Raw genomic sequence first — 24,681 nt, 5'->3', positions numbered from 1 at the left:
CGACAAAAATAACGCCTTTAAGCACCCATAATAACTTGGGCAATTTCCGCCTCCTGGCTCCAGCCCTTTTAGCTCCCGTCTTCTCCAGAGCTACCCTCCTCGAGAAATGGGGTCCTTGTCACTCAATACCATCTCCTGGACCTCACTTCCCTCCACCAAAGCCTTGAAAAATATTATCCCTAAACCCTTGTCGGTGATTTCGCTTTCAAGACTCGTCAATGTCAAGGCTTGTACCACTTCTGCCGGGGGAAACCCACAACCCATGTCTGACCGGCGAACTATCAATTTCTCCGGTGCCAAACTCCAAGAAACCGTTGATGTCAAGTCGGAAAAGCTGAGGCTGGATTCTTGGGTTTCTTCACGCATTCATGGCATCAGCAGAGCCCGAGTTCAGTCCAGCATTCGCTCAGGTCTCGTCTCCGTTAACGGCCGCATCATTAATAAGGTTACTTATTTTTTTTAAAAAAAAAAAAAATTGGGTTTAATCAAATTTTGAGAACAAATTTTGGAGACCCTTGAGAAAAGCTGTTAACTTTTGATTGAAATGGTGGTTGGATCGTAAATTGATCAATGGTATGCAGGTTTCTCATATGGTGAGAGGCGGGGATAAGGTTAATTGTACAATATCGGAGCTGCAGCAGCTAAGGGCTGAGCCAGAAGATATACCACTGGATATAGTTTATGAAGATGATCACTTACTTGTGGTCAACAAGCCTGCTCATATGGTGAGGTTTCGGTCCCTTTTTATTTTTTGTGAGACAAGTTCTTATCTGAGTAAGAGGTTCGTATAATTGTCTCATTTTTTGCAATTCATAAATCATATCAGTGCTGGATATTTTGGAGTTGGTTTTTGGGTGGACGTTTGTTAATGGTCTGATGTTGTTTGTTGTCCTTTGTGTAAATGTAGCAACCGTGCTGTGACATGCCTATTGTCATGCTATTTCTTTTAAGTGATAATCTGATAATTTGCCTGACTAGAATTTCACTTTTAGGCCTTTCAGCAGCTCTTCAATATTGATGCTAACTTCCATTATTGTTGCACTTCCTTTTGCTCATTTATTGAAAGAAATTACTTCAACCCATTGAACTTTCTGACTCTCTGTATTTTTCTTCTGAATTGAGAAAGAATGCCTTTCCAGGTTTTGGATTTGGGTAAGAGATTCACAGGAAGGAAGTGAACCACTTTTAACATTTTGGGTTTTTACTAGATTATTCACCATATGCGCTTATGATGCTATGCATGATACTAAATGAAATCATGTTTCTTTCTGCTTGTCAATGGTTTTGGCTGATCTGCACTATAATATATTGCTTAATTATACAGGTGGTTCATCCAGCACCTGGGAATACTTCTGGAACGCTTGTGAATGGCATTCTTCATCATTGTAGTCTTCCTATGCTTTCACTTGCAAGTGAGGAAGTACATCTTGAGCCAGAGGATGCTTCTGATGATGAGTTTATTGCCTTTCCTAGAGCACCAAAAGATAATGGAGGTGCCTCTTCCCGTACATCTGAGGCATCTATTCGCCCAGGAATTGTGCATAGATTAGACAAAGGAACTAGTGGGTTACTTGTTGTTGCAAAGGTGATTCCTGCTAAAAGTGTCAAGAAGCATTAAATCAAGGCTAAATCATCACAATTTTGCTTAATATTTTTGTATTACGCCATTTCTTCTGTTTCTAATGTTAATTACTTTTGCAATTTGCAGGATGAACATTCTCATTCACATCTGGCAGAACAATTTAAGAACCGTACAATAAAAAGAGTCTATGTGAGTCTTACTTGTGGAGTTCCATCACCAGTATCAGGACGTGTTGACATACCTGTTGGCCGTGATTCAAATAATCGAATTCGTATGGCTGTTTTCGATGGATCTACTCATAGTCAAAAGACTCGCAATGCTGCTAGTAGGTGATATGAGGTCTTCACTGACTTTTTCTGTGTTTTGGCTGTGAATGATACTTTCCAATCCTTCCTTGTGGGAAAAGACAAGCACCCAAAAACAAAAAAAAAAAGGAGTCTGTTTGATTTACTGTCATTTTCTTGCCGGCACAAGTAACCTTTTTAACTCAAAGCTGTGCTTATTAAATTTAATGTTTACCAGGTATAGTGTAGTTGAAGTGCTTGCTGGCGGTGGTTCTGCTTTGGTTGAATGGAAACTAGAAACTGGGCGCACTCATCAGGTAAGTTGATCTTCTTGAGGCCAGAGCCAAATACTTGTATTTTTGTTGGACTGCATTGCATTTATCAAGTGAAAAGTCTTAGTGAACCATCATCTCTCGAAATATGTATACTTCAGACCTTTATCTGTGCCTCTTTGACACATCTGTTTGAGCTATAAGTTGCGTCCTATTTCTGGAAATTAATATTGTGCTCTGGAGGTTTCAAATATTTTGAACTGATTATTTCTCCAAACAGCATGTTGGTGAAATTGAGAAATCTAAGCCTTATAATAAGGGGAGTTTCCTAAGTGGACAAATCAAAGGCATAGGTTAAAAGATTGAAATGCTTATGGTGGAAGAAAACCTGTATGAAGAAAATATTCAACTCTAATTTGAGGCTAGTAATATGAAACAAGACTACTACAGGATATAAAGAATTCCTTTTGAGAGCTTCTGCACAAGCTTTTATAAATTTTTCTGTGTCTTTCACATTGAGGATATAAAGACTTCTTTTGAGAGCTTGTGCACAAATCATAGATAAGGGTGCATGCAAAGTATATGGGAGTTCCTCTGTTGGGAGATGAGCTTTATGGTGGAACCAAGGGAATGGCCCTCTCATTGCTTCAGCCTAGGACCCCATCCAGCTTTCGTGAGAATCTTCAGCAGTTGATTTGTAAACTAGAAAGACCTTGTCTTCATGCTTTATCTCTGGGGTAATAATTATTACTGGTACATTCAACTTGCAGTTTATTGGTATTATAGTGGATGGATATTTATTATTTTATCCTCTTTTTTTTTTTCCTATTTCTTTTGTAGATTTACACACCCATACACTCTAGAGAACATGCATTTTTCTCAGATGCCACCTGCAGATTTTGCTGAAATATTAACCCAGCTTCGTGACATTAGGGCAGAGAAGGTAAGACATGCAATAAAGTATGATAGGTGTCTTGAGTAGATAGCAAATGATGATATGTTGGCTTTTAATGCCTGATTGCAACTTGACTCCTGTACAAGGATAAGTGCCATTTTAGTAGAACATCGTGATGCTGCATATGTAGAGCCTGCCAGCCTGGCGTCTCAGTACTGTTGCTCAGCAAACCTGAGTTAGGAACTGCTACTTTGTGGTTCATCTGATTTTCTTTATCTAGTATTTGATTAGCTACATTGAATTGATCACCAGGTTAGCAGGCAGGTCCACCGCTAAGAAGACACGATTGTAATGGCTCATTAAGTTCATGTTGATAGCAAAGCATCAGAGAGGAGTCGGGGAAACCATTCTCTTGGCTTTATTTGCTTCCTCAAGGTCGTGTACCATCTTGCCATCGCTGGCTTCTTCTTCATGAATCCGCCGGTCCTTTGAATGGGTTCAGGGTACCGGAAACCAGACTTTTTCTATGCTGATGGAAGCATGGACTTGTGGTTGTGGAGGCATGAGGTCTTGAATTGGGCCTTCCCTACTCCCTAGACGACTTTGCTGATGCTGATGGGAGCATCTTTCTCATGCTGATCTCTATCGATTCGAGCTATGCGTCTGAATTGAAATTCTTTGAAGAGTAACAGCGTGATATTTGAAGCCTGTAGAGTAGCATGATGGTCTCTATCCATTCGAGCCTTGTGTCTGAATTGGTACCTCGATTATAAGACCTGTGTAGATAGTAGCGCGCTAATACCATATTCTAACCCTGCATGGGTGAATATTTGAAGGGTACCCATCTCATCTCTTTGATGCAGATGCAGTCGACCGTCGATCACCACCTGTTCGGCGGCATGGTGGAGAAATAAACTTGTAATTCCAATTCCGACATTCAGCATGCCTTTATTGTAATCACCAACGAACAAGACCAACTGAAAGGGATTTTATTAACTTTTTCAGGAGTTGAAGTTCTGTACTTTTAGGTCCCCATAAAATCTAGTAGCAAGCGAATAATTTTTTTTTTTTTTTTCCTGATATATGCTTAGTTTAAGACCGCTGAACATTTTTATCAGAATCATGCTCCCCTTATGTTTGCACTTGTTGTGTCCTAAGAGTAATCATGAATCAAATCCAGTATTGCATCTTCAAGACTAAAACACATGAAATTCTTACTTCTTATTTCAAAGTTAGAAAAGATCAAACCAAAAAAAAAAAAAAAAAAATCCTGCACGCAGAAAGAGAATACAAGCAGCACAAATGGCAAATGGGAGGGAAACAATGATACAGCAAGAGAACAAATTATGAACATCAGCTTTTCATTACTCCAAAAAATGAAATGAATAACGAACACTAAAGTAAATCTGAGCCAGTCACCACCAATCCACCATCTGATAATCAAAAATTGCACCTCCGAAGTTACAATTTGACAGTTAGCTCTCAAGTCATTGCCGCGTATACTAGTGTGGTAACCAATCTATGTCAACTAAAATACATACAGGTTGCCAAGCGCACAAGAAAATGGTTTTATTTCATCAAAAACAAGACTAGGAACCACCTGCACCCGGTTGCTGGCAAGAAAAAGCAGGAAGCCTTTTCAGAAAATGAAGCATCATGTCAGCAGTAAAGGTAACATTGTAGCTTAAGAGACACCATCCTTCCATTTGAATTAGAGTCAAAATCCACTATTATCTTCTTTGTGTATCTTCAAAAAAATGCTGCCACATGAAATAAAAGTCAGCAAAATGGTCAGGCAGTAAACTAAATAGTTGCCAAATAAATCAACAGCATGCCCCCATTTGAGCAGTAAATTAAGCACAAAACCAACAAATCAAGTCTGCACGCACAAAATTTAGAAATATTATCTTGTAAACTTCATCACAAGATAAAATTTCTTTATCCACACAATCAAAATGTCTTTCATTATATACAAGAATACAGCAGTTGTAATGCAGGCAGTCCACGACTGGCAACAAATGAAAATTGAATATAAAAAACCTGAGGCCTATATGTATCGGAAGAAAATATGAACATAGATATTGATCGTGTCCCTTGTGTCATGAAAATTTAAGCAGTTCAGAAAGAGAAATGCAGCCCTGCGTCCAGAAATTGCATGTCAAAATCATATATCTCAAAGCCCATGGGCTTGAACTCACTAAAGAAAATGATTACAGATAAGACATCTTTCATATTTTACCGAAACCAGCTCTGCAAAATAATTTACCATTTGGCTGGCAATGAACAACTCACAGAAAGTACCAAATACTGGATTTGACTACTAAGTGCCCCAAGAGTTACCTTTAAAAAATACATCTAGACTTTATATTCCTCAACATGCATCCACTTCGTAGATGACCACTTGTTACCTCTAATCACAGGGCAACCACCTGCATTAAAGTGAGAAAAGAAATCAAATCCTAATTACTTCCTCGTGTGAAGGAATCTGGATATTAAATTAACAAGACAGTCTTTGAAAAATCAACATGATATCAACTGATACAACCACAAAGTGGATATTTGCATCAGTCTTTAATATGAGAATTTTATCCAATTTTACCACGTGGCTTTCAGCTTTGTTTTGGCTGTCTCTTATCTGGTTATACCTTCTTTCTTTGTGCAGCCATGGAAGAGGTTGGGAAAGAAGTGGGGATAGGGGGTGAGTGGAAAATCTGCTTGAGGGAGGAACTTTACCATGCAAACTTGATGGATCCAAAGTGGCATCTGGTCTCATACTCCAGAAAAGCAAAGCATCACCCATTTTCGGCTTCACAGAAAGTCCCCTTTTTGCACATTCTGACATCTCATTCCACCCTGGAGCAGTGCTCAAATTCCCTGTTGAAGCAGGAAAAACTGTCTCTCCACCTTCTTCGACATCTGATCTGCACGTCACAGAAAAGAAAAACCCAAAACTTTATCAGGTAGTGAATAGAATTTCACAAGGAACTAATCTTAATGCAAGTTAGCACAATGTTTTAACAGCTATGCTGGGATCCAATTTGTAGACAAAAGATATACAACTCACAGATACATCAAAAGTGTAGCTATACGTTGGCCGCCATTTTTTGTGTTGTATTTGTCAAGGAAGTAATCATAGTGAGGTTCATACTTTTGCCCAACTTCATAGTGAAGAACTTGAAGGCCTTCTCCATGGTCTGTAACAGTCTCAGTTTAGTCAGAAAGCACCCAAAAAAAAAAAAAATTCTAGGAGAGTACAACGTCAAACGAACCATATCAGCTGAGAGATAACAAGCAAAATATTCAAATCTATAAGGGTACCTCATATTTTTCTACAACGAAGGTATCATCAAACGTCAGTCAGGCGATGCCTGCACTAGTAACACATAGAATTCGATGAACACTACTCAGGGCATTAAAGACATCCTTTCTATCAAAATCACTATTACAGTCATATTTTAGGTTTATAGCAAACCACAAACTACAACAGCATCATCATGTGTTTGGTAGATACAAAGCTCAAGCAGCACGTAACTGAACAAGTTTGTCGATAAAACGAAGGTATCATCAAATGTCAGTCAGGCGATGCCTGCACTAGTAACACATAGAATTCGATGAACACTACTCAGGGCATTAAAGACATTCTGTCTATCAAAATGACTATTACAGTCATATTTTAGGTTTATAGCAAACCACAAACTACAATAGCATCATCATGTGTTTGGTAGATACATAGCTCAAGCAGCACGTAACTGAACAAGTTTGTCGATAAAATTATGCAGAATTCATCATCAACAATATTCACTTTATGACATCCAATTTAATTCCATTGATGGAATTTGCACATGACAGCAAGAAAGAAACATCTAAGAAAGGGACAGTAGGATGAAAAAGAAACAATGGAAAGACCTCTGATAGAAATGACAGAGTCTGAAGAAGGATGAGATGTAATTTAAGTTTATTTTTTCAATATCATATGTCTTTTGACTAATGTGCTTCTTTTGGGAAACATTGGGTCTTTACATGTGCCCAACTGGTCTATCTTAACTGCGTGAGTGGAAGCATCAGCTGTAGTCATTCACGATGTGGCATCCACAATGTCAGCATTACCTTTTAATCTATAATTAGTGCAACAGATAAGCAGTTGTCCAAATTTAACATAACATATAGGAGATAGAATTAACTCTACTATCTATCTTTTATCTCAGAACTTGATCACAAAAGCAATCTTGAAAAACTCAGCAGAACAAGAGAATAATGCAAGTTGCTTCATTTCCATTGTAACATACTACAGCCAGGTCACATGTCAGAACAACTTCTGTCAGCTAAGTGCGAGTACAAGTCAATAATTCACGTCACTTCTGTAAGATTAGGAAATTGTAATGAAGAGGAACTCATAGAACTAGAAATTTAACATTCTCTAAGAATAGCAAATCAGAGACTTTAGGTAAATACAATCTGAACATTGTGTAGTATCACAGACATGAAAATGTCATCTCCATGCTACCAGGTTATAACTTGTACAAACTTCATGCTGTGCTTATATTGAACCTCCGCGTTAAATGATAATTAAATTCCAAGTATCAAAGCAAAAACTCTACAGACTTACTATCAACTAGAAAGGAGATTACAGGAGAGCACATAGATAAGAACATATTAATTAGTATAACAGCAGGCACTGCAGCAGTGAGGACAAGTTTTATGAATGGCTCTTTAACCGCCATACCTACAGGAATGAAGGTGTAGTCTGCTATCCTTTTCTCGATGTTTCTGATGACTTTATCCCCTCCCCTCCTCATAAACATTCCAGAACTTGTACGCACCCTGCAATAAGACATTATTACCTCCATAGTATAGGTGGATCATTAGAAAAAAAGGCAAAAAGTAATGAAGAATGAAGAGTTCAAATTTCACCTATTTAGTGAAAGCAAGAAACCATGTGGAAATGGAGCAGTACAAACCTGCTATCTTTACTCTGACCAGTTTTGCTATCCACGACTGTTGATTTAACCATGTGAGGCCTGGCAAGATCAATTAGATACTCGCATTCTTCCTTAGACTGTGAAAACGAGAAACAGAGCCAACATTTTCAAAAACAATATATATAATTCATAATTTCAACACATTTTCTCTCAGATAGCACAAAATTACAACAACCATGATATTTTCTGAAATTTCATTCTGCAGACGCTTTTAGATAGCTCATACCACGTTATAGATACATTTGATATTCAAAGAAAGATGAAAAAACAAAAAATCTTTTGTTTTTTGGCAAGAGAAGTCTATAAATGAACCAATACTAATCTAAGTTCTCGTCTTAATGCAAAATAATGTGTAAAAGGGAAAAAGAATGAAGCGGTGGGTGAGAACTGATGTATCTCTGATGCAATTCACATAGAAACGGAAAAGGAAGGGGGAAAAAAGAAATATTACCAAGAAATTGTGATAAATAAAAGCCCTAGGCTCCCAAGAGAGCACCTCGGTCCATTGTTCGCCTCTTTTCCCCAAGCCTTCTCCCTCACCGCTGCATATTTTATTTATTTTTTGGAGGAAAAAGAAGAGGAGAGGGAAAATAAGAACATAGCAGTAGGAATAGAACAAAAAAGTTTCATTTTTGCTAAAGGAAACGAACAAAAGAAAAGGAGAGAAGCAAAGTCTAACATGTCGAGAGCGACGCGCTTGAACTTGATGCGGTCATAGACAGGGTAGGGTCCATCGTCGGAGCCGAGAGGGAGAGAAAAAATGCCGAGAGCCAGAAGCATTAATAGCACGATTGTTAACATTAGAAGCATCGAAAGAACCAACGCCACCGTCGACGTCCGTTTCCCTGGATGCTGCTGCCGACTAAATCTTCCTTTCGCCATTGTCGTCAATAAACCCTCCGATTTTCAGAAGGAAGCCAAAAGGGTTAGGGAATGCAATTCTGCTGGCTCGACTGTACAGTTTTGGATTGGTTTAGCCTAACCGATCACGGGAAGAAAATTTCGTAAAATCTTTAGATAATGTTTCTGATGACCAATACTGGGAAGAAAATTTAGGAGGGAAGTAATATGCGGGGACGACGACTGATCCACGGTTTACAACAGTTTGCTGCCAGAATTCAAATGACAGAAGGGTTTTACGTGGACCTTTTGGAGTAACAGTCCTACAATAATATTATTCAATGCCAGAAGAGGTGGAAAGTGGGAAGAGAAGAAAGGCAGCCAAATTGTGACTTCTGCCAAGAAGACGAGAATGTCCATTGAATTCGTAGATTTTACGAGGTTCGTGTATTAAAAGGACGTCACTTTCTGCAACTTTTCTGCTGCTGTATTACCCCGGCTCGCAAATATTCCTCCGCTCCTATTACTCCTGTAACTCCTGTTCACTGTGGGCAACACCGGCCCCCGGTTTGGGATGGAAGACTGCTGAAATTTGACTTTAGAAATCGCAATCAGCGCAAATAAACACTGACTTGCTTACTGCTTTGGGCTTAGTTTGGGTGTTTAGGGTAGAAAAGAAAGAAGGAAAAACTTAAAGTTATTATATGTTATTTAAAAGTTTTAAAAATTAATGGAATGATTTTAAATATAAAAGTTATTAAATATTTATTTAAGATCATTTTAGGGACAAAATAGGCATTTTCTAAAAATTTGACAAGCTTCTTCAAAGTTTCTTTCCATTTTCATCCAATTTCGCAAAAAAATTTTGGCTGCTGTTTATTCTCCTAAATCCGCCTATTTCTTTTCTTTTCTTTTTTATTAAAAACTAACAAACAAATTTCTTTTCTACCAAATCCTCAACTCCCAAACGAAGCCTTAATCTCGAGGAAACTTATGACCATTTTTGGTGGCCCTCAAACTTTAAAAAAAGTCCCGCTAGCTTCAGCTGAAGGACCTCAATCATACAAACTTCACACGAACAGAAATCAGGAAGAGGGAAGTTTCTGAAAACTGCTAGCAGTGCATCCAAGCTAATTGGCATTCTGGTAACTGTCACTATGTGCAGAAAATAGAAGGACCCCAAAAAAAAAAAAAAAAAAAAGACAAGGATCCGGCATTTGTTCCTATGTATCAAACATATTCTCTGTACATGAACTATCGGAGAGCGCATAATTTGCCCTTCCTTTTTCTCTTCTTCTGGTGTCAAAACTGCATCGTTGCTGCAGGCTGTTGCTTCTTTGCTGATCTGCTGAAACCAGAATATTAACATAAATCTGCATTTGCAAATCAAGATCCCGAAGTTACTTTTTCAGTACCACAACATCCCAAGTCGAAACTACTTCGATATTTTAAACGCAACCCGTGGGAGGGGAAAAGGCTAGTTTTTCACCTAAAAAAAGAGCCTGGCACGCCCCGGTTTACTCAATTACAAGATTGGTTACCGGAGGAACATTACAATAGTATTGTTCTGAGTGAATGAGGGGTGACAGGGATGGAAGAAGAGGACTAACACAACGCTTACAGAAAGGAGCTGATAGACGTCCAAGCTCAAAATTGAGATGAGAAGGGGTTAGAATATTGAATGCATAAACAAAAAAAAAGGAGCACTCATCAACTTTATAGTATGGTAGATGTGCAACTCCTTGCTCTCTGATTAGGTCATTGCTCATCCGTTGTCACCCTTGACGTCATCGAATTCTTAGCAGCCAATCACCGCAACCTTCAAAAGGGTTTTTCTTTAAGTCTGGTGTAGACATAGCTTTTGGTTACCATTGCAATGCCAATCACGGTGGTCAACCTGATACAAACAGAATAAGGTACTTGCCTCAGGGAAAGCATTATATCAGAGGACAGCTACAGATTCACATATGAGACATGCTAAACATGAATACAACCATGCATGCATGACTTAAGTTACCTTATACACCCGACAATTTACACTATGCAGCAGTACCATCTAGAAAGAGATTTAGCATTTGAACTCTGTTCACCATGTATAAGATGTACATCATACACAAAGTTTTTGGCTCTCGACAGGAGATCATGTCATTGAAAATTCTTTACATTGCTACAGGAAGCAAGTCTACAAATCTAAGACAAAGTGAAATAAGAAGCTTCAGATTGTCCCGAACTGAAACGGCAGCCCACTCTGTATATTGTTACAGTCAACTCATGAAAACACTAGCAATCACATTCTAGGCTCTCATTCGCTATTGTCAAACATGAGGACCAGAAGAATCAGAGTTCCTACGTCTCTTGCCCTCATTGTCGGGTTACAAATTCCATCTTGTACAACAAAGAGCCTCAACAGCTAATCAATAATATATTTTTGTGGCCAAATCATCACTTTATTCATGAATTCCAAAAATTCACGAGGTCATCGTCCACTCTTTCAGGCAGCTGAAAATGTGCATATCAACCTCACATGTTATTATGATACCAGGATTCAAACTTTACGCTCTTAATACAGCAAAATCTTAAATTGTATTTGATACCACCAAGCCACTGACTGGATATAAAACAAACCAGAAAATAATAACTTAGAAGATGAAATTGATTTGCGATTCCTCTGTTGGTATGCTTAGACAGGGAGGGACAGAACCAAAGCCGAGACCTATTGCCTGTACAACAGATATGACTGAATGATATATGCTTCTCCCGCATATCTCACAGCTCAGCTTCAACAGAACTATATTCCTTGAATCTAGAATGGCATAATATCATAGTCATTAACGACCTCTGTATATCAATCACTTGCACTTCACACAACAACGGATGATATTTCCTATAAAGATCCATGTTACCTGTGTAAATTTTTAACTAAAACTCTTCCTCTTTGAAATATACCTAAAGAGCTCAATTGAAAACAGAGTACAGTGCTGAAAATTAGCAATTCAGAGTAATCAGCATACCAGACAAAGCTCACATTGCAAGCAAAGTTGTGACAACTGATTGGCCATATGCAGAAATGAACTGACTATTTCAGAGAAGAAAATTCAGAACCAAGTATATCTATGATAATTGGGTCTTTCAGGTGAACCATTTCTTATCTCCGGAAAGAGCTTAAAAAACAAATACACAAGTCATATCAAAATCCCCAATTTTTTTAGGGCTTATACGAGTGCCTACAATAATAAAATATAAACAAGAAGATTGAAATTAACATCTCCGTCAATTGAATTTAAAAAAAAAAATTGAGTATTTATTGAAAATTGAACAATGCCTTTACCCAAAGTCATCGAGGACGAGTAGAATCGTTTCGCTCCTTTTCAATCTGCTGCTTCTGTTTCTCCACAAGCTTATCTAGCGCGGCTTGGACGGCATCACGACCACCAATTAGTAACCGGGTGATAATTTCCGGATCTTTTTCGAAACGGGCCTCCTCGAACTCTTTCCGGGCATTCTCTCTAAGAACATCCCGCCAGAGAACGCCCCGGGAGTCCGGCCACATAAAGAAACGGCTGGCCCGGATGATGTCTCGGTAGAGACTCAGCGCCTCGCGACGGGTGCTGGTGAGTCGTTGGCGAGTCAAGAGCTCGTTTTCGTCATCATCCAAGCTCCTTTCTTTCTTCACCACGTGTCTGTCCAATAGCTCCTCCACCGTGTCTGGGCCATGGTGCAATAAACGGAGATGGCTATTGGGCTGGTGAGAACGGAGATGGGTTAGGAGGAGCGCTCGATAAGCGTGAAGCTTGCTTGACATTTTTTTGGGAATTTTTTGCAGGCGTGATATCAGTCTTTTGATTTCACCATGAGAGAGCCGTCAAGCTTTTACAACAATTTTCATGTCCCCTCTTGGGGCAGGGGTGCAAATGAGCGAGAGTCAAGTTGTGGATCTTGAGTTTAAATTTTAAAAAAAATAAAAATATAATTATTTTATATTTTAAAAATAAATAAATATAATAATTTTTTAACAAATAATAAAATAATAAAATATATATATAATTTTACTATTAAAATAAAAATATATAATCAAATCGACTTGCGAGCTAAGGAACTAAATACTTTTAAACTTAAGTTCAAAATCGAATTTGATTTAATCAATTCGAATTTGACTCGGTTTCGATGTTAAACGAACTCGAGTTATTCACGATCGACTCGCGAATGATTCGATTCGTTTAGAGCTCTAATAAACATAATATTAGTATCTGAATTTTCTTACATTAAATTAGTACTAAATTTTGTTTCATTTGGGTATATACGCAGTAATATATAATACTGAGTGTGTTTGGATTGTAAGTTATTTGAGATATTTTTACTGTAGCACTTTTTGTGATGTGATGTATGTGAGATAAAAAGGTAATTGGGAAGATAAAAAGGTGTATTGGAAATTGTAATGGTGATGTAAGTAAATATATTTGGCCAAATAACTCACAATCCAAACACACTCACTGATTTAAACTGACAAATATTTGAGGTTGATTAAATATATTGAGCTTGATTTTACTAAGTTTATATAGCTTGTTTGAATTTTAGCTTGATTAAATGACCTTTTCTTTTTTTATCAAAATCTAAGTGCAATTCAAGCATGAAAAATCTTCCAGTCTTAGCATAAAGATTCGTTTTCTATCTACTATTATAGAGTCGAGTAAATAATAATACTAATAATAAACTATAAAAAGAGAAGTATCATTTTGGGTTGTTGACCAACCAATTAGCAAAAGAGCTTATACAATTATACTAATTTTGAGCTAGTTTTGAATATAGGATAGGCTAGGTTCCAATTTCAGCCCTGAAAACGCCAAATACATTCAGTATTGTTTCAAAACATAGAAGTTTTTTTTTTTCCTTGATATTTTGTCGAGTCCACAGTTTATGAAAAGAAAGCTTTCAATTTCCAAAATAAAAAAAAAAATCGAGATCTTTTGGATCGTCAAATTTCCGATGATAAGCAGTAGAATGTGGCGGGATTGCATGTTTCCTTCTTATAGTCGTCAGCATTTTGTTATCTTTTGGAATGCATTCAAGCCTCTGAACATCAATGGATGTTGGACACACATGTGTGGTGTTGGTGTTGGTGTTGGTGTTGGTGTTGGGTTACCCGTTACCATCTCCCACTAACTGATAATAAAATGATTGAAATAAGAGGGCGGGCTATAAGAACAGGAGAGTTGCTGAATTTTCTTTTTCAAATGTTACAAACCCTAGTGGCAGAAATGGGATCTGGATTTACCATTAGACACCCGGAGTCACAACCACCAAGATTGTTCGAAGTATGATATCCAGCATCAAAGAATTAGTTCAACAGCCAGCATTCAAGGAATTGGTCAGAGACCTAACATGTCATTACATATTGACTTCGATAATTTCTGCCAAAACCATTTAGGCCTTGACATCCAGCATCAAGAAATGAAAGGGGCCGACAATCTGCAAAAGCTTTTCTAAAATGGCTTTCATCTGAGGAGGAGGAGGAGCATACCTATCAATTGTGACTTATCTGTCTGTCTAAAGGATGTGGCAGGAAGGAGAAGATGATGAGCCTTCAAGATAACGGTGACAATTCCCCATAGAACACATCAGGAAAGTACAATACATTAGCCACGACGACCTTGCATATCGAGCGTCTCATCCAGTCCTTTCAATCTTTGTAATCCATCGCTAATCAAAAACCGAATTTTCTGCTTGTCATTGCAATTCCTGTTGGTTTCCAGCTCTTGTCTAATGATATCCCTCAATTCAGCTGCAACCAACAAGGAGGAGACAATGCCAAATTGCCATGAGTCCCGGATCAATTAAAAACAAGAGGGTTCCTAGTCTTACAGTTTAGTATCGATGGAAAACAGAGCATGCCAACCCGAGTGAGTTTGGGTGCACAGCCCACATAATTGCATGATAGATTAAAGAAACAATAAGCAGCACAAGGAGCAGCTGGAAGGACTAGGAAAGAAAACACCATCATACAAGATTAGCTTTTATAATTGAATCAACTGTTGAACTCAAAACTCTCAGGACTTGAAAATAAATCAAAAGACGATCAACAGAATGTAATTTTTTTTTTCCCAAAAAAAAAAAACCGTTCTTTCAGCAATTGGTGCATAGTAAATGCTCACATTCTCAGAGATGGTGCTTAGAACGAGGGAAACTGGGTTATTCAGCCCAGGAAACAAATCTCCAACACCAGAAAGACCAAAATAAATAAATAAAAAAGAGAAAACTAAAAGGTTATATGAAAACCATGATAATTTTTTACAGAAGGTTCACCTCTAGAGTCAACGGGAGCTCTACGAATGGTCCTGAGAGCTTGTCGATAAAGCCTCAGCACACGAGCTCGGAGAAGGAAGTCCCGCAAATCCAGCGGCAACCCCACCGCCATCACCGAATTCCTCTCCACCACTTACACCCAATTCCTTTCCGGTTAGAACTACAGTACAACCGCAAGAAGTCGATGCATCTGAACTTGATAATTGATTTTATTGCGACGTTGCAACAAATCACACTGCTTAAAGAAGCAGACGCCTGGATTATAGGGTTGGTTTCAATGTAAAAATGGGCTAACATAACACTCTTTCCCTCCAGTTTCATCTGCTCATCGGCTTCCACAATTACGCATTCTTTTGCGTGGTGCCTCGGGGGTCATGAACCATTCAATTGGACCTAGGACCCTCATCAACAATGGAACCGCAGGCCTAAACTTGGGATACGGTCATGAGTCGGGTCCAAGAGGGGAACCACAGGCCCAAACATGGAATATGGACATGGTCATGAGTCATCCATAACCTTAGTCAGGAGAGTAAAGGATCATCCACATATAATGTCAGTAATGTCAGCTGACATAAAATTCGCCTATAAACGTGTGGGGCAAAAGCGGCAGAAATATAATATGTGCCAGGGGGGGAAATTTATTCTGACTTAACATCTTGAATGAGTAGTGACAAATTTTATCAGAGCATGACTTTTCAATATTGTCTTTTCTTGTAACGAAAGAAAACTAGAAAAGTAAGGCCTCCAAAACGAATCCTTCAGCTTCCTTGGAATAGAGAACCCAAGAAATGGTTGCGTAAAAGGTTTCGTACAGTCTACATTTGACAACCGAACCGCAGAAGAGGGGTGCGACTTTCCCAGCTGAAAACTTCCGGAGTACATCATAAACAAAGAGGCGTACATATGCTAAGATATGAAATTGTTCTTTGAATTTTTTTCATGTTACCGATTCTTGCTTTCTTCCGTTGAACGTAAAAGATTTTGACAGGAAAAAGACCATCTATCTATCTCTTTGTTGAATGCCTATCCTCATTCTTGCAATGGGCGCTGTCTTCTGGACCAGAGATAGCTGCCGCCTTAATTTGCAGCTGCATCCTCCCACTCCCAGCCACCTCATCCTGCTACAGTGCTGTGTGTGGCGCGGGTCTTATTCATGCCGTCTGATTTATGCTTTATGCACAGTTCACATAGGAGTACTGATTTTACTTTCCTTTGTCACAAATAGGTTTATCTCTCTTTCAAGCCGGCAAAGTTTACAATTTGCTCCTCATATGGTGTTAAATATAATCCGGCAGCAGCGTGCAATCTTGACTTTTTGTTTTGACGAGTACTACTAGCTGCCTGATACTTTTATACCGTCGCAGGATACACGCTTCCATGCGTTGCAAGTATAACCCCAGTGGGAAGTGGGAACTATATAATTAAGCAAAGAAAGGTCAGCGGATGAGTTAATGCGTAAGCAACGATTAGGGACGTAGCTAGGTGTAATTTCCAGTAGCATACAGGTTGGTGGTTATTTTTATGTTTCGAGACCTTAAAATTGTAATATCGTCACTGTAAATATTTATAAAAGAATTACATCACACAGTACAAGAAAACAAAAACACTCCAAAGTACATGATGCATCATTGCATGCATGGGAATCCTCGACGATGCGCTTCGCACTCATTAATTTCTCATCAAAACCTTTTTCTTCCTTTCTTTCTTTTTTTTTTTTTTTTAAGATCTTCATTTTCACCTCCCACACAAATCCAAATAATTTGCTAGGAAAACAGATGATGCACTCATCATGTACCACTTTTAACGATCAACTGAAAATTTTATTAGGGAAAAATATTTTGGAAAGGCTGGAAATCCCCGTATCTTTTTACGTGATTGGCCCAAAACTTCAACGATCCTTTTTTCGCTGTATTCATGCATGCTCTTGTAATTCCTCTCGAGATTAATAGGGCCCGACAAGTCAATATAGCGTGGCTAATGGAGTTGTTTTAGTGAAGCTTGTGTCGTGCGCCGTTGTTATAACATTCATGGAAGGGTTGATTTCCACCACGGATCTTCTGTCTCACATTCTGTGCCACTATCTGTCCCACTTTTTATTATATTGCTATTTCTCCTTCATAAACATCATGTTTTAATTCTTTTTTGTTTCCTTAAGATCCACTAACTATTAATTGAGTAATACACAAAATTTAACAAACTCAAAAAATCAAAATGCATAAAAAAATGAGATTTTTTATGAATTTTCTGCTGTATTTTTTAATTTTCTATTATATATTATTTTTTTTAACTGTTATATTTATTTTTTACTGAATTAATAGTTATTAGATCTTAAGGAAACAAAAAAGAATTAAAACATGATGTTTATGAAGGAGAAATAGCAATATAATAAAAATTGGGACAGAGAGTGGCACAGGGTATGGGACAGAGGATCCGTTGCGATTAATTTCACTCTGTACTTTTTTTTACTATATCTGAATTCTCATTTTGGTCCCGAAACTTCAAGATGGGACATTTTAGTCACTAAATTATAAGATTTGTCATACTTTAGTCCTTAAAGTATAGAGTTTGTCCATCTTAGTTTCTAAAGTATAAAATGTGTCCTAATTTAATCCTTAAAATATACCCATTTAGGCATAAATCTGTCTCATTTCATGAGTGATGTTGCTTGAGTGAGACAATTTTACAGTTTAAGGACTCAAATGTCCGATTTTAAAGTTTAAGGACTAAAGTAAAAATTTGAGTATAGTTGAAGGATAAAAATGGAAATTAACTCTTTTTTGGAACTAAATAATAATTAAGTTTGATTGCATGCCGGCATGATTCGAAACAGGTAGCCATTTGTGACACTTGGTCAACAACACGAGCACATAGACTAAGTGCAAGATTTAAAAAAAAAAAAAAATCTCACTTAGCATGCCATGTTATAATTGTTCCAACTGCAGTATACTTTTTTTTTTTTTTTTTTATCGACACAGGGGTGTTCGGATCAATCCTTACGGGGTCCGACTAATCCCCTGCGGCTCGGGCCCGGCGCCCCAACCCGACCCGAACACGTTAAGTGCGCGGAGGAATCCAGCAGAGCGGAGACTCGAACTTGTGACCTCAAGGTTCACTGATGAGAGGCGCTACCGCTGGACCAGTCACGCGAGGGCTCCAACTGCAGTATACGCTCAACCCAATTTTTTTTTAAAAAAAAAAAAGAAAAGAAAAGAAAAGAAAAAGGAAAGGAAGGAAAATACATGGTCTTACTAGCAGTCAGTCGTGGACTGAGCCTGGTTTTTAAGACCTTTGAATGAAGATTTAGTTTGTGGTACGCAGGAAAATGAAATACGTATCAAAGTTACCTGTAAATTAAATGCTGGTGGGCGTTGTAGGTTTGCTAAGTCATTTGATCCCTTCCTTTGACCAAACGACTCTTATTTTTCACCAATTGAAAGGGTCTCTATTATCAATCAATGTCTTCTTGTATATCTTTGCTCTCCTGGTAAGTGATAACCCTCCATATAAATACACAGCGGAACAAAAGCACAAACATACAGAGTCAGGCTTGGATTTTGCTGATCAATCTTGCAATGGAGAAGCCTGCAATAGCCAAGTCCAAAATCAAGTTCTTGATGTTATTACCAAAAGCAGCAGCTGCAGCCGCTAAGTTACCGAGCCACCCCTTCAGTCCAGGGAAGGTAAATGCGAACAAGCTGAAATCCCACCAGAACAAAGGATTCTCCGGTCCAATTACATCAGTAGTATTGGAAGAAGCTAGAAACAAATCAAAGAATTCCACTTTTGATGCGAAAGAACCAACTTCACCAAAGATTTCATGCATGGGCCAAATCAAGCACAAGAAGAAGATTTCCTCCAAAAAGAAGAAAGCTGCTAGTATGTCCCTGCCTAAAGAAGTAGTTTACAATCCATATTCATCCTTCCATGCTTACTCGAGAAACAAGCCATCAGCAATGGAGCAGAAGAAGAAAAAGTCGGCTTCTGGGAATATCTTTAACAGGGGGAAACCGGGAAGAAAATCTGATGCTTCATACGAACAGTCTAAAAAACTTCCCGATAGAGCACCTAGTCTGAGCCACATGAAGAGGTTTGCAAGTGGCCGGGATTCTTTTTCTAGTTTTGACTGGACATCGGTACAGGTTGCTCCAGAGGAGCCGGATAACAGACGGTGTTATTCAGATGAAGAGAAAAGAGATAGCAGTGAAGAAGAACAAGAAGATGAAGTTATTATTCCTTTCTCTGCACCAATCCTCTTAGGCGAAGTTGGAGCAGCTGTCTTGCCTCTGGAGCCAAGAAAAGAAATTAATCTGTGGAAAAGAAGAACCATGGCTCAACCTAAGCCCCTTCAACTAAATACCTGGTGACAGCATGTTGATGGATTTTGTTTTAGTTTCCATGCACGGTTTCCTTCCCTTTTTCCTGATATTTGATCTGTTGGTTCGTTGTTGTGAATTCCTTGTAGAGGTTTAAACATCTCCTAGAAGAATTCTGTCGTAGATTGTGAATGTAAATATATAGAATTATCGAAGAGGACATCTTGAATTACTGAAACAAAATGCTCAGTTCATCTTACATGTGTTTACGTGTGAAATGTGCATAATTCAAAATTTCTTCCACGTACGCAGGAGTACGAGCTTAGATCGGACAATCCAAAAGGGGATTAAAAAGTTTCCAAGTAACGTCATTTTAGCTTACACGAATGTGTGCAAATCGGTTTTCCACTTGCATATGCAATTATGCAAATGTCTCATTGTGAGATTATGATTACAATTCCACTCTGATGCTTTGACCAGAGTTCGAATTTGGCTATCAGGTTTGAAGGTAGGGAGGGATTAGGCGAGGGTGGGGGGGGGGGGGGGGGGGGGGAGGATTTAAAAAAAAAAAAAAATTCCACCCTGATTTTTCAACCAGTTGTCGTAATTTGAAGTTTCTAGACTTCCACATGTTGTTACTCTTTTTTTTTTCCTTTTTTTTTTTCAAAGACGATAAACCTATTCTATCCTACACTAAGAGGGAGGGGGCGGACCTAAGGAGGTCCAGGGATAATCCAGAAGGGGCTGAACCACCACCGAACCAGACGGGTGCACAGCACACTATGTGCTTGAATTTTTTAGAAACAAAACACTTAAATGTGACATTTTTTTCCACTTAGGTGGTAGCCACCGGCCCAAAGGCCGGTGGTTCCACATGTTGTTACTCAGTTAGGGAGGCATTTCATCTTCTTCTTTTTTTTTTTTTATCTCTCTGTTTTTTTCCCCCCTTTTCGGTTGGCCTCCTGCATTTCATTTCATGTTGGTGCTCCATTGTTTTGTCATTCATTAGTTTTGACTTAACCAATTAGGCCAGCATCCGATTTTGGAGCTCCATTATTTCGTCATTTAATAGTTTTGACCCTAACCATAGGCGGACAAATTAAAAGGGGGTGGGCACAAATAACATTTAATTGATTCGACTTGCACTTTGTAAGTTAGTCATTTTTTATTCTTATTTGTTTGTGTATCGACGAATGCTTGCTGAAAGAGGGTTAGAGCAATTGCTACCCATCTCATCCCGTCCCTCTCATCATTTAATTTTTCTAAAAAAAATAATTTATACTAATTCAATTTTGTCTTTCACATGTTCATCTAAAATTCAATATAAATTTTATCCAAAAGAAAGGTCTCATTCCCAGAAACAAACATGCAAAGAGAATGGAAAAAAAATTAAAGAATCCAAAATCAATGAAAATTGTGATTAGCATTACTTATATATATATATATATATATATATATATATATATATATATATATATTCTACATCAATTAACCACTTTCTCAAAAAATAAGATCGTCACCTTTGCAAGTGAATCTTGTCAACAAAATATAATCTCTTATATTTAGGTTGCAATTTGCTCAAAGAAATTTTTTAGTTAGTTATAAAAAATAATAATATTTTGTGTTTGTGTATATATTTAGGAGGAGGTCGGGCACTAGTGAGTTTTTAAACCTCTAATCCTAGCCCGCTGCACATATAAGCCAACACTCAGCCCTCCTCTAACCCCGGTTAAAAAATGTGAATCGGGTATTTCAGAATGAAATTGGGATGGATTCTGCGAGTCAACACGTCAATGAGTTTTTTTTGTCGACCCTTAGAAATTATAAAGTCAGACTATTTGCAACAGTTGCTAAGGGGAAAAAAAAAGAAAGAAACAGAACTGCAGTAACCATCTAAACAATTGAATAACCAAAGCCTTATTATTTTTTTAATAAATTGGAATTCTTTTCCTTTTTGTGTTGCCTACAAACCATCTACAAATTAGTGTTTAAAAAAAAATGAATCAACGAAATTGACTGTGCAATACAATTTTTATCAGCTTAGAAATATTTATTATGTTTTTTTACCTTCGTTAACATAATTATGTTTGTTTTGTAAATATACACATTATAGTGCATCTGAGGCTTACAATTTCAGCATACCTCCTTAAAGTATAATCATGTATTTGCTCTACAACAATTTGGAATTTTATCCAAAATGCATTGTGTTATCCTAGTCTACGGGCAGCTGTCGGGCACGGGGGAGAGTACTCTTACGGATTTATACAAGTCAATACTGCCTTTGATTTGTCCAATCGGAGATTTCGTGGAACTTACGTAGCTGGCTGCATTTAGTCCCGACAATAGTTTTTTTTTTTTTTTTCTTTTGTCGGAGACGTTAAATCTAATCATCCGATGCTAAGAGGAAGTTAAATCTAATCATCCGATGCTAAGAGGAAGGGAGCGGGTCTACGGAGGCCCAAAAATAAATCGGAGGAGACTGAACCACCATCGAACAAAACGGGTGCACAACACACCGGTCTGAATTTTTTAAAGACAAGCCACAGAAATATGACATTTTTGGTGTCTTACCCCATCAAGTATGTGGTGGCCACTGCGCCAAAGGCCCAGTGGTTCAGTCCTGACAATAGTTACGCACGAGGGATTAAGATCTACAAGACTAGTAGAATCTTATTCACAATTTTGGCATTATTTTGGTGGTGCTCCTAAATTCAGTCCACACTTGGGGCACATATATGCCATCCTGCGAGTTAATTAACTTTAGTTTCTTGTCGATTGCAGGTGTTCATGATACCGGCTGCAGCTGATTAGTATGACTGATTAAGCTTTGGACTCTCATTGTCGCAAAGGAAATCAACATTTGCTTGCTGGAATATTTAAGGGATTTTCGATTTTAGCCATCAGTTGCTTGTTGTTGATCCTGCGTAGGATTTCCTATCAGAATTGCAATTGAGTAAATAAAGCTTCAGTTTTATGGCATATCGACTCCAAATGAAAGCTTTCGACTCCGGTTCCGATGGAGAACCGAAAGGAGAAATACAATTACATGATTTTCGGTCTTAAAGACAGAATTGTGGCGTGATTGATAAAATTTACGAAAACTTTACGTTCTGCAATACATGAAGTAAGTAACTAGAATACAAACAGAAAAAAATAAATAAATAAGCTATATTTCTTTTGCTTTTGTGTTACAAAGTTTCACACAGCCAATTGAATTGTGTAATTTGCTGGTGAATCTTCTTCCGGTTTGTTCTTTTGACCTAAGTCACTCGAACTCCTTGGTATCTAAGAAGTTCACCGATTAGTTCTCCCTTGCCAGATCCCACATATCTCCCACAAATTTCTCCATCTCTTATGAACAAAAACGTGGGCACTTCAACCACGTCCATGTCCCTCAAGAACCTCATACAGCTATCATTCTCATCGCCGTTCATTCTGGCGAATACGACAGTATCAGCCATCTGCCTCGACAACTTGAGCACCGTCGGATACACCTTCACGCACGGCCCACAGTGCTTCAACCCCACGTCCAGAACAATCAGCTTGTGATCGACTTTGTGCTCTCCAATCAACTTCTCCACGTCTTCTCTGCTGTGAAGCTGCACCACAGCCGAATGATTGTCCCCGTAGTATAGAACATCCCCGACGAGCCGATCAGGGCCTATCGCTTCTTCTTCGTGAATTTTCTCCATGCCTTTGTAGAAGCTGAAATGCGGGACGTTGTCTATCTTCTCCCGCTTGCAGAGTTCCCTAGTCTTCTCGGATTCATCGCCCAAGACCAGTAGGAAATCCACGTCGTTGCATGTTCTGCTGAGGTCCACCATAAAAGGGTAGATGTCGCTGCTCTCGAGACTGTGGCTAGCCGCATATTCTACTACGACCAACCTGTTCTTGGCCGAGCGAAGTGCTTCATCGAATTCCTCGATGCTGTGGACTTTTTTCACTCTCTCATCACTGGCCTTTTCCTTCTTAACACCAGCTGCTGAAGCTGCTGCCTTAACAATGAATAGATCCTGACGTTTGTGGATGCCTGGAAAAGAATACTGTCTGGGTTTCAAGGAAAATGGAAGGTGAGGAGAGCCGCGGTAGAAGTAGGGACTTGTCTTTGTAACGGCGGCAAGTTGATCGGTTGGTGGCTTGGCTAAGAAATTTGCGACCGTGGCCATGACTAGAGCAGGAAATTTGCTATGTTGTTGTTGCTGGAGATGAAACTCCGACCGATATGGCCTAACACATGTGGAGTGGAGTAGGCGCAATAATTATCCTGTGATATGATTAAAGATGGTGGGATTATGTCCACTCGTTCAAAAGTGTGGCTCATGTTATCCACGTCAACACTTCCGAGTGGATTTTTTTTTTTCATCTCGTACCTTTTTTGTTGCCACTAGATGTAGGATAGTATATTCTTATGGTTGGATTTGGAGTTTCGGATTAAAAAAATGGGCCGACCCTGTTTGGGTTGGTATTTTGAAAAATTTTTTATAAAAAATGTATCGTAACGATTTGATATATGTTAAATAAAAACAAAATTGAAGGTGAAGTAAAAAAAAAAAAAAAGTTAAGAAATATATTGACCAAAAAAAGTAAATATTTTTCTATAAAAAATCATAAACAAGGCCACAAGCTTGCAGCCAATGCCAGAAAGAAGGCTCGTGATATTGTGCCTTTCCGGAGAGTGAAACACTCGGATGTGTTGTGGTTTCCAGGGACATTCTACATCGCCTGATCAAGAATGGCCTCTTAAAAAATGGCCCGTTGGACGGCCCAGAAACTGAATTGGCCGGTTTCTTTTTGGGTCACTAGAAAGAATGCATCTCACTCACATGAATCTGATAAGGTGGGCTTGACGTCAATATAAAGTAATCTGTCACTGTCAGTCCCAAATTTATGATTTTTTTTTTTTAAAATTCAGCATTTAATAGAGACAACAAATAATGGTTATATTTACATCTAATTATATTTGTTTGGAGTGTACTGGAATATGTACAAGTTATTTTTCCAATGGCAAAATCGAGCAAAAGAGCAATATTTTGTGCTGACTTTTAAAAAAATGACTCTTATTTTGACATTTCTGTCTCAAAATAAAATATTGATGAATAAAAAAAAAGATATGTCATTTTGTTTTCAATCATGGTGAGAGATGATTATCCGATTCTTTTTTTTTTTGGATCTACTCGAACAGATTTAAAGAAAAAGAAAAATGTTGGGCAGCAGTG

General features: G+C 38.3%; 6 protein-coding genes across 11 annotated transcripts; 2 read left to right on the top strand and 4 right to left on the bottom strand.

Moving 5' to 3' along the window:
- The first annotated feature begins 4 nt into the window (after nucleotides 1-4).
- LOC113711841 (RNA pseudouridine synthase 2, chloroplastic) lies at nucleotides 5-4,054 on the top strand. 6 transcript variants are annotated; one of them, XR_011821991.1, is made up of 9 exons: nucleotides 6-445; nucleotides 582-725; nucleotides 1,325-1,585; nucleotides 1,709-1,911; nucleotides 2,105-2,183; nucleotides 2,700-2,875; nucleotides 2,979-3,081; nucleotides 3,180-3,268; nucleotides 3,346-4,054. XR_011821991.1 is itself a non-coding variant. In XM_027235065.2 (8 exons), the coding sequence occupies exons 1-8, from the start codon at nucleotides 107-109 to the stop codon at nucleotides 3,367-3,369; spliced, it is 1,329 nt and encodes a 442-aa protein (XP_027090866.1). In that variant the 5' UTR covers nucleotides 6-106; the 3' UTR covers nucleotides 3,370-4,054. The 6 variants fall into 6 exon arrangements, 2 of the variants coding, with proteins under 2 accessions (XP_027090866.1, XP_027090869.1); XR_003453164.2 differs by having other exon boundaries at nucleotides 2,979-3,268; XM_027235065.2 differs by lacking the exon at nucleotides 3,180-3,268.
- Nucleotides 4,055-4,377: 323 nt separating this feature from the next.
- Nucleotides 4,378-9,427, bottom strand: LOC113711840 (probable prolyl 4-hydroxylase 3). Its single transcript, XM_072067762.1, has 8 exons — nucleotides 8,692-9,427; nucleotides 8,464-8,554; nucleotides 7,992-8,089; nucleotides 7,757-7,854; nucleotides 6,098-6,227; nucleotides 5,767-5,954; nucleotides 5,374-5,462; nucleotides 4,378-4,793 (listed from the first exon to the last, which is right to left on the bottom strand). The coding sequence occupies exons 1-7, from the start codon at nucleotides 8,892-8,894 to the stop codon at nucleotides 5,389-5,391; spliced, it is 882 nt and encodes a 293-aa protein (XP_071923863.1). The 5' UTR covers nucleotides 8,895-9,427; the 3' UTR covers nucleotides 4,378-4,793; nucleotides 5,374-5,388.
- Nucleotides 9,428-9,833: 406 nt separating this feature from the next.
- LOC140015363 (uncharacterized) lies at nucleotides 9,834-15,612 on the bottom strand. Its single transcript, XM_072067763.1, has 3 exons — nucleotides 15,153-15,612; nucleotides 12,181-14,631; nucleotides 9,834-10,749 (listed from the first exon to the last, which is right to left on the bottom strand). The coding sequence occupies exons 1-2, from the start codon at nucleotides 15,262-15,264 to the stop codon at nucleotides 14,486-14,488; spliced, it is 258 nt and encodes an 85-aa protein (XP_071923864.1). The 5' UTR covers nucleotides 15,265-15,612; the 3' UTR covers nucleotides 9,834-10,749; nucleotides 12,181-14,485.
- LOC140015435 (uncharacterized) lies at nucleotides 12,187-12,654 on the bottom strand. The gene has a single exon (XM_072068011.1). It carries the CDS (start codon nucleotides 12,652-12,654, stop codon nucleotides 12,187-12,189), a length of 468 nt encoding a protein of 155 aa, XP_071924112.1.
- Nucleotides 15,613-18,600: 2,988 nt separating the features above from the next.
- Nucleotides 18,601-19,724, top strand: LOC140015394 (uncharacterized protein At1g76070-like). The gene has a single exon (XM_072067920.1). The coding sequence runs from the start codon at nucleotides 18,725-18,727 to the stop codon at nucleotides 19,514-19,516; it is 792 nt and encodes a 263-aa protein (XP_071924021.1). The 5' UTR covers nucleotides 18,601-18,724; the 3' UTR covers nucleotides 19,517-19,724.
- A 2,891-nt stretch (nucleotides 19,725-22,615) lies between these two features.
- Nucleotides 22,616-23,801, bottom strand: LOC113712447 (thioredoxin-like protein CDSP32, chloroplastic). The gene has a single exon (XM_027235876.2). The coding sequence runs from the start codon at nucleotides 23,629-23,631 to the stop codon at nucleotides 22,726-22,728; it is 906 nt and encodes a 301-aa protein (XP_027091677.1). The 5' UTR covers nucleotides 23,632-23,801; the 3' UTR covers nucleotides 22,616-22,725.
- Nucleotides 23,802-24,681: the final 880 nt, after the last annotated feature.

This window comes from Coffea arabica, chromosome 10e (genome assembly GCF_036785885.1).
Source record: "Coffea arabica cultivar ET-39 chromosome 10e, Coffea Arabica ET-39 HiFi, whole genome shotgun sequence".
Lineage (NCBI taxonomy): Eukaryota > Viridiplantae > Streptophyta > Magnoliopsida > Gentianales > Rubiaceae > Coffea > Coffea arabica.
Note: the sequence above shows the minus strand (reverse complement) of the source record. Positions and strands in the feature narration are given on the sequence as shown.